This window comes from Clupea harengus, chromosome 3, assembly GCF_900700415.2.
Source record: "Clupea harengus chromosome 3, Ch_v2.0.2, whole genome shotgun sequence".
In the NCBI taxonomy this organism is placed as follows: domain Eukaryota; kingdom Metazoa; phylum Chordata; class Actinopteri; order Clupeiformes; family Clupeidae; genus Clupea; species Clupea harengus.
The window spans coordinates 26,381,781-26,391,780 of NC_045154.1; the positions used below are offsets into that span (position 1 = coordinate 26,381,781).

Genomic DNA, 10,000 nt, shown 5'->3' on the forward strand with positions numbered 1-10,000 from the left:
TTCAGCCCTTATCTCTGCTGGTGTCTGCACCCTCTCTCCTCTCCTCTCCTCTCCTCTCCTCTCCTCTCCTCTCCTCGTTAGGCAGGGTCGTGAGGTGAGGAGGGCAGGGAGTCCAGGGAGTCTGATTCACAAAGGGCAGACAGAGAGACAGACACAGACGCGAGTAAATCTGACTCACAGTGACCTCTTGAACTTTTACGTTTAAACCCATTTTGTGCTACTCTATCATTACAGTTCCCCATTTTCTTTCTTTCTCTCTCTCTCTCTCTCTCTCTCTCTCCCTCTTCTTCTCTGATGCCCTCTGTTTAACTTCATTCCCTTCATTAACCTTTCCTCTTCTCCGTTTCTCTCTTGGTGCTCATTTTTTCACAGTCTTTTTTTCCTCCACTTTTTTCCTCTCATTGCAGTTTTCACTCTCTCACACCGTAGACTACCTCTCTTTTCATCTTTGTTTCTCCCTCTCTCTCTCTCTCTCTCTCTCTCTCTCTCTCTCTCTCTCATTCTCTCTCTGGAGGGCTCCATTAGAGAGCTTGCTCTGTTGGAGTTTATCCATCAGCATCTCTGGCATGGCTGAGTTGCTGCTGGTAGACGCCGCCAGACCCCTAAAGAGACCGTTGGGGCTTTGGAGGCAAACCAACCGTTGGCACGCACTGATGATGTCATCAGAGCCGCCGAACCAAAGCGGGTGATAAACTAGATAAAAAAGCATTAAAAAAAACGCATAATCTCAATCTCACTTTCCCCGCCGGATCGTAGCAGAGGCGCGCGCGTTAAGGTGAAAATGAGACCGGAGGTTGGATTACAGATTACACAACTGGCTGGCCTCCTAACACAGAGCTGAGCAGGCATTTTCACAGACAAAGAAAAAGGAGAGAGGGAGGTACAAATTTTGAGAAACAAGGAGAGAGTATGAGTATCTAAGGTATATCAAAGTATATCTAAACTATATCACTAATATAAATAACAATGTCTCCTAACTGCAGTAAGTTGGACTGCTGTTGGACTATCCTAACAATGGAAAATGACCAGAACATGGCATTCTGACACGCTGAATATAAATGCGTGAGTCACTGCCAGTTAAAACAGTCTCGCCTGCTCGTTGCCGAGGTGTGCAGCTGAATGAAACCTCGAGAGACCCAAGGACAGGAATGCCACACTGGTCATCTAATCACATGTCTACCTGCCTACTCAAAGCCACCCCTGGACATGTCAGTCGGCAGCACCTGAGCATGTTGTCCAGTTGAAGAGCCGCCGTCCATATTGGCCGGCATATATCTCTCTGAGGTCATGAACTTCCACTAAGTACATCTGTGTCTCTTTTGTGTGTGTGTGTGTGTGTGTGTGTGTGTGTGTGTGTGTGTGTGTGTGTGTGTATGCCTGTACATGTATATATGAGAGAGTGTATGGCTGATGTTTGTAATATAAAGTTACCTTCTGGGATCATGGACTTCCACTGAGAACTTCTTCTCTCTGAAGTAGAGATTCTCCAGCTGCCTCCATTGGAACACCTGAGGACCGAGGGGAACAACAGCTCAGCAACGTTCTCACAACCTTAATCCAACGTCCGTTACACAGCTACTCCCCTGGGTAATTTCCAGTTCAAGTGAAGACAGTGTGTGTGTGTGTGTGTGTGTATAAAAAGGCTGACAGTGACACACACACTCACATCAGACAATGTTTCTGTCTCTGCTTGATGTCTTAAATGTAATCCAAACTGTTATAATATCCAGTTTCAAAAAAGCACAGAAAACAGTCGAAAAGTCTCTTCTTGGATAACCTCCCATATGTGTGAGTGTTGCGTGTGTATGTGTATGTGTATGTGCGGGAGTGTGTGTAAAAGTGTGTGTATCTCCCGTGAGTGCAGCAGAACACCAAGTTCGGAGCTCTCCTCCCTCCGAGTGAGTGTGTGTGTTTGGAAGACAACTGGAGTGGAGAGGGGGAGAGAGGGAGGAGGAGGAAGAGGAGGAGGAAGAGGAGGAGTCTACCCACCACCCCCACCCACATCAGACCCCTCCATCCTCCCACAGGGACACATACTGCCGCACCACATTCAGCTGTGTGTGTGTGTGTGTGTGTGTGTGTGTGTGTGTGTGTGTGTGCCTAGATCACAGTCATGTTACCAAACAGAGCTGTCCTGCTATGTTTAAACCCCAGCTCTTGCCACCCCCACCCCACACAGATACATACACACACTCTCTCTCTCGCTTTCATACACACACACACACACACACACACACACAGTCATTTACTTGTAAGGAACACTTCTGTTTCTCATTACACACACACACACACACACACACACACACACACACACACACACACACACACAGACTCACACACTGCTGAGAGGGCTGTTATGACGATACACAGACCGGAGCCCAGCAGCCATCAGCTGCACATGTGAAAAAGGGAACAATAGAAAAGACAAAGAAAAGATGGAGAAAGAGATGAAAATGGAGCGGAAGTGTTTAGTATGGAGTCATTTCATCACAGGACGAACTTACAGGAAAAAGAAGAGGAAAATCAGTTTCCTTTTGGAAGAGAGCCACTTTCGCCCTCTCCTTGTAAACAGGTATAATTACCAAATCACTCCAGCATTAGATGCCTGGGAGAGAGTGTGTGGATCTGTCAGAGAGAAGCTGGCTGCCCTACTCATGACGGAGGACATGCAGGGAGAGCAGAAGAAAGAGAACAGGGGGAACTAGAGAGGGTGGGGGCAGGAGAGAGAAGGAACCCAAGAATTTTAACAGCCTGGAAAAACAATGGACAGATGAAGGGTAGAGGAAACACAATCATCTTACAGCACACACACACACACACACACACACATGCACACACACTACACACACACACACACATGTACACACACACACACACACACACACACACACACACAAGAAAAACAAAAGTGTCATGGTCTGACTAGCCACATACGCTGCCTGTACTCCAGGAGAACACCAGAGTGTACACATATGAGCAGCAGTAAAATGGAGGGCTTATAAAGTTCCGTCTCATCTCCTCACGGACAGTGTGCCACAGCCAGTTAGGAGCCCGAGCAGAGCACAGCCTTCTGGGGGTTACAGGGGCACACCCAAAGGTTTGGGGTATTGTTCTGATATGGGTGGAGACATACTTCTTAGAAGTGTTTGTGTGTGTGTGTGTGTGTGTGTGTGTGTGTGTGTGTCTGTGTGTGTGTGTGTGTGTGTGTGTGTGTGGGTGTGTGTGTGTGTGTGCGCAGAGCAGACAAATCCTGTCTATGTGTGTAAAAGAATGAGAGAATGTAGTCTAGAAAAAGTCATGGGTGTGCCCTGATTATGATTGTAACTATTACAGGATTTGTTACACACACACACCCTCCCCCTTTCAGAGACAGTGTACCCACACCCACTGACATACATACACATAATACATCACAGACTGACAGACAGACACACAGACAGACAACCACATACACACACACACACACACACACACACACACACACACACACACCACAACACACAGGTTCAACTTTAAGACCGAAAAGAGAATCCTAAACTATGAGTCAGTGTAACATTCAGAGGACTCTTCCTGTGAATCAATCTGGCTAGGTCTTAACTTTTCTCCCACACACCCACACCCACACCCACACCCACACCCCCAGCCCCTACACACACACACACACTCCCATCCACACACACATTGTAAATACTGAGAAGCTTCCCAGCACATTCCCAGGTTCAACAGATCAGACTAATGTTTCCAGCATGTTCTGGGGTTACCATAGGGACAGAAATACTGGGGGGTGGGTGCGGGGGGGATACCGTCACTCAGGGTGGGAGGCCAACTGATGGTGTGGTCAGGAGAGTGTTTGCACACCCAAAACGGTTGTTAAACACTGGCTAACGTCAGAGCCTCAAAGCAAATGACCAGTTAAAATCGACACATTTAAACTAATGAGTAAACACACACACACACACACACACACACACACACACACACACACACACACACACACACACACACACACACACACACACACACACACACACACACACACACACACACACACACACAGCTCCTAGAAAACACATTCTGGGGGATTTATAAGGACACAGAGCCCATCCATCATATCAATTAACTCTGTCAGCTGTAGGCATTTCGAACTTGTCACTTTCATAAAAACGGCTCCTAAGCTTGTCTGTGAGCTTGTCTTCTGGAGTCAGTTAGACTGTGAAGAAACCTGGTTCATTAGAAGCTTGGTTCCAAGTTCTGATTTGAGCGGAACCATGGGGACATTTACTCATATTTAACAGACAAACACATCTTAAATTCATTTACGTGAATCTAGCCACTCAATGAGTCACTCAGCTGGAGGGACTTTTTACTATGTGTGGTTTAGTTTAATGAAGCCACACACACACACACACACACACACACACACACACACACACACACACACACACACACACACACACACACACACACACTTGAATAAGCCTCACCACCAACCACCACCTCCACCAACCTACCTACACAGATGAGTGTGTTGTGCAGAACATAAACCCACACACTGAAGCACTTTGATTAAACAGAGTCCAACAAGCTCCTATAAACTTCACCGGTGAGAGGCTGCAGGACGGCACCCGGTTACCTCCCACCTGAGCTGACATGGATGAAATGACAACACTTACAACTGCTCCATGTACCTGTCGGCTGTTAGCCAAATTGAATGACAGCCTAAAGTGAAACCTAGCAAATACAGACGTGTGTCTATCTTGCTGGAGGAGTTCAAACGTGCGCAGAGCAGCCTGGAGATGACTTTATCCCAATCTAAGGATCCAGCAGTCAAGAACACTGCTCCATACTCAATCTGCACAGGGTGCATCCCAGCATAGGGATTTCATTGGGCAGGCACAGAGTGGAAGAGCAGGGTTTGGGTTAGGCGACAGTGGGAAAGCATGGGGTAAGGCTACATTGTTGTGTAGAGGAGGCAGATGGTCGCCAGCTTTGTTCGAGAGCAAAGAAGCCGAAGAAACTACACGAGCAGCAACAGCTTCCCAGGCAAAACAAACGCAATGGAAGGACTGGTATGCTGTTGAGAAGAGGAAGATCAGCTGGAGAGAATTGTGGGCTATGAATGCTAACTGCAATAATTTCATCGTTGGAGCCACTTACGATGTCCTCCCAACTCTGCTGTCAGTGGGTGTGTGAAGACAGAAGCTGCGAGTTGTGTTTGGGTGTTGACTCATTAAAACATGCTGTCTGGTTATAAAACTAGCTTGACCCCGGGTCGCGGGTCGCTACATAAGCTACATAATCAGGTTTTAAAACCGTTGGCGTGTTTGACAATTTGCTGGTTAATAAGGGACAGTACAATTTATTTTGTGCGAGAGGGGCACCAGGCATGTACAAACAGTACTGGCAAATGGGGCAAAGCGTGGGACTGAAGATTGCTGGCTGACCTCGGAAGGCAACTTTAAGTTCCACGGTGTACTGTTGTGACTGCTATGAGACCAGACATGGTGTTGTGTTCTGAGTGTGGGCACACTGTTTACTTTATTGAATTAACGATTCCCTTTGAAGATGCGACTGAGGAAGCCTTTGAAAGGAAGAAGCTAATGTATGGGGAATTGGTAGCGGAAGCCAGGGAACGAGGCTGGCAAGCACACACAAGACCAGTGGAGATAGGTGTTGATGTAACCATCCAAATTTGACATATTTTCCTGTGTATAACTACAAAAAAAACACGGGCAATGTCACAAAGCAACTACAACTACAACTACAACTACAACTACAACTACAGATTGGGAAGACCAAGATGATCCAAACACTTCAAAATGACTCGTTCAACACCTGTGCATGTCTATCATGACCATCATCTGTACCACGCCCAAGATTTAAATATGCATATGTGTGTGTGTGCATGCACATGTGTGGTGTGTGCACACATGTTCACTGTGTGTGTGTGTGTGTGTGTGCATCCGTGTGTGTGTGTGTGTGTGTGTGTTTTACAGTCCCACGCGTCTGGCTGTGGCATTAAGACCGCACTCCTCCCATCTCCTCTGGAGCAGCTCTGCTTCCTGCCTCCCTGCAGCTGTGGGGAAACCGCCGGCTTATGGATCATTACGGAATGCTGCGGAATACTGCGGGATGGCGGGGAGGGAATGCCACTGGAATGGGGAATGGGGGCTCGTGAACTTGGTGGTGAGACAACCCGTCTGGAAGGTGTAATGAGCCTCGTTAGAGCTGTCGGGTAGGAGATCAACGGTGTGATGGGGAGGGACTGGGACACACTGATATCACAGTTTGCGTGTGTGTGTGTATGTATGTGTGTGTGTGTGTGTGTGTGAGAGAGAGAGAGAGAGATTTCAGACCTCCCTCACAAACGTTTGGCAGACTTTTATTTTCACTTTTCCTCTTTAAACTGTAAGGCAGCTGTCACGTGAGAGAGTGGCTCCGGTAGGGGACCTGTCACTCAGCAGCAGGTCAGGAGAATCGCTTGTGCTCTGCCACCACACACAAACACACACACACACAACACACAACACACAAGTGCAAACACTTCATTTTCCCCTTCAGCACTTCCTCCCTCTACCACCCCCCCCCCCCACCCCCCCCTCTCTCTCCCTCTGCGTGTGTTTCACAATGATGTGAACCAGAGCTTGACTCTAAATAAGCCGCTGCTACTCGCTTCACGCACGGCCGACGTGCACTCTCTCTGCTTTGAATGCTATTTATAGTCGCTGCTTTTGGGGAAAAGTGTCCAAGCACATTTCTATCCACCACTCAAAATCTTCCTTTTCATCTGCTGAAGGCCAACATCACAGCGGTCGCACCTGGCCAACACTGAACTGTTTCTGATGGGTAGTAAAACAGGCCCACGGGGGGCTTTAGGTTTGGTGAAATAAGATACCACCAATACATAAACAAAACAACCACCTCAGAAATACATAGACAGGAAAAGCTCTGCATAAGTGTTTAAAAAAGCTCAATAAAGTATCAGCATGTGTTATAGGTTATACAAAAAACAAGGCTATATGCTGTACATAACCGATTGTTGCCAGATCTGGTGTGTGTGTGTGTGTGTGTGTGTGTGTGTGTGTGTGTGTGTGTGTGTGTACATCTGGGAACGGGTGTGTATTAATAGAATGTTGGCCACATGTAGGACTGAAACTAAACTACTAGCAGGTAGGTACCACCAAATCCCTGTCCAACCACTCACCCACTCTACTCCACGGATGTCTGTCTGACTCACAAATCTATTATGTGTGTGTGATTATTTCTGTATTATTATTTGTGGTGTGTGAGTGGGTGAGTGTGTGTGTGTGTGACTGTGTAGGTGTGTATGTGTGTGATTGTGTGTAAGAGTTAAATCACTGTCACCCTCTGCATCTGTGACGTCTTGCACCCTTGACCCCTGTCTAATGTTGCAGGGTCACGACCTCCAAACATTACCAGTCACTCAGGCTCATGAGTCGCCCCCAGAGGTTAAAGGGTGTGGCAGCTCCAGCGTGACATCATGAGGTTAAAGGTCAATGTGAGTTGAAAACTTTGGTGTGTGACAATATGTCAGCTACACTGTGCTATACACTATAGTACACACACACACACACATCAACCTCAAAACTGTGTTTTTTCATACATATAAACACACACACACACACACACACACTCACAGAGGTGTACTTCCATTCAAGAGATTTCTGGTAAACTATACTGACGAACTAGAACAACCCCTAACTGAATACTGCTGCATTATCATAGCGGTCTTATCCAGTTACTCTTTTCAGGACTTCCTGATATCGCACAAGAACAAGCCAAAAAAATCACACACATACACTTACATATGCACACACACACACACACACACACACACACACACACACACACACACACACACACACACACACACTCTCACTAGGGATAGGCTATTAATCAAATTTTATTTTCAATTACGATTTTGACTTTTTTATGATAAAGTGATTAAGATAAAGTGATTAATGTAATCTTTTTGTCCCAAACTCACTCTCACCCAGGCTGTGGTATGTTTAGTTCAGCTCGAGCCAAGATGACGGAAAGAAAGGTGAAACCAATTCAGCTGTTTGGAAACACTTCGGTTTCAAGGAGCCCGATGAGTAATGAGTCAGTGAGTAATCATGTTAAATAATCGGGATCTCAATATTGATTGATTAAATACTCGTGATTTTGGCATAACTGAACATCCCTAACACTCACAAACTCTCATGCACGCACACACACACACACACACACACACACACACACACACACACACACACACACACACACACACACACTTACTGGGAAGTGAGTAGCTGAGCTTGAGCCAAAATAATGCTAAACATTCTTCCTTTCACAAAGATAACACTTTGTGTGTGTGTTTGTCTATGTGTGTTTGTCTATGTTTGTGTGTGTTTGTGTGTGTGAAAGTATTTAAACAGAGAGCGAGTGTTTTTCTCTTACCTTCCTGGGTTTGACCTTGTCCTGGTAGTCATACTGGAAGATGCCCTTGTAGCTGAGGCCCAGCCACCATGGGATGCCCTGCTTGTCCTGAGGGACGACAGGAAAGAGGGGGAGGAGGAGTGCGGAGGAGAGAGATGGCGTGAGAAGCAGAGGAGACAAACACCCAGTCACGTGTTCTCTGACAGCACTCTGGTGTTTGTCTATGCATTCATGTGCATATGAGTGCACGTGTGTTAGGACGCATGTGTGTGTGTGTGTGTGTGTGTGTGTGTGTGTGTGTGTGTGTGTGTGTGTGTAGTGTATGTGTGTGTGTGTGTGTGTGTGTGTGTGTGTGTGTGAGTGTGTGCGTGTGTGCGTGTGTGTGTGTGTGTGTGTGTGTGTGTGTGTGTGTGTGTGTCACAGTGACAGTGTCAGTAATGGCAGACCATATCGCTGCGCCACTTAAATAGTGACCTGTGACATGACAAGTGATGAATCGCTTACACCATGACACCCACTTTAAAAAGCATGTGTGTGTGAGTGTGTGTGTGTGTGTGTGTGTGTGTGTGTGTGTGTGTGTGTGTGTGTGTGTGTGCGTGCGTGTTTGTTTTAAATCATGCCTGCCAAACATGCACTTCTAAATTCACTTGTGTGCATTTCAAGAGAAATGAAAGCATATGTATGCGTGCTGTTGATATATGTTTGCATGCCTACTTTTATGTGTTTCAGCATGTGTGTGTGTGTGTTTATGCCCATAAATGCGTATGCGTGTGTGTGTGTGTGTGTGTGTGTGTGTGTGTGTGTACTAGTGTGTATTTGCATATGTATAAGCGTGCAAAGTCAACCTTATGGTTCCATTCCCATGCCCTGTGAAGCAGCCATGAAGCACCCACCTTTACAGCATAGTAATGAACTCCATATGTAGGCACAGACTCTACTATAGTCATGTAGCTGGGAAGAGACGGAGACAAAGAGTTTTAGAGGCAGAGTACAGCTAAAACTGAAAAATACCACACGGGTCCAAACACAAACACAACATGTTGCAAACCAACACACAAAGGCAAAATATACCACTTGCATGAGTGCGCACATTCACTAAAAACACACACGCGCGCACACACGCACGCACACACACACACACACACACACACACACACATGTACGTACACATGTACGTACGCATGCACACACACACACACAAACACACACAAAACTCAAAAGAATAGGAGTCTACAAATACCAACTTAGATTCAGTGATTTAATTTATGGCTTAGTTTGTACAGGCTCTGGACACTTACTTCACAATGGCCTGGCCTCTGGACTGACCGCTCAGCTTCTTGTAATGCTCAATGACTCGGTCCTCACTGTAATACACACACACACACACACACACACACACACACATACAAAGAGAAAGAGAGAGAGGGAGAGAGAGAGTTCAGAGCCATAGGATTTGCAGATGACAGGTTTGTGGCAGGAAAAGCATGAGAACACAGCCGTCAGCCTGTTTCAATTACGGGAGAAAAAATCCTGCTGATTGCGGTTGTGTAACCTTGCA

General features: G+C 46.4%; 1 protein-coding gene across 11 annotated transcripts in view; it reads right to left on the reverse strand.

The window, feature by feature from the left end:
• LOC116220041 (FERM domain-containing protein 4A-like) overlaps positions 1–10,000 on the reverse strand; it is a 102,697-nt gene that overhangs the window by 19,367 nt on the left and 73,330 nt on the right. For all 11 annotated transcript variants that reach the window (XR_004163429.2, XM_031565200.2, XM_031565203.2 and 8 more), the window contains exons 9-12: positions 9,741–9,806; positions 9,336–9,393; positions 8,464–8,550; positions 1,432–1,508 (exon numbers count right to left, since the gene is read on the reverse strand). Coding sequence is in view for 10 of the 11 variants with exons in the window: in XM_031565200.2 (XP_031421060.1) it covers positions 1,432–1,508; positions 8,464–8,550; positions 9,336–9,393; positions 9,741–9,806 (288 nt within the window). In the remaining variant the exon portion in view is untranslated. The remainder of the gene's footprint in view (positions 1–1,431; positions 1,509–8,463; positions 8,551–9,335; positions 9,394–9,740; positions 9,807–10,000) is intronic.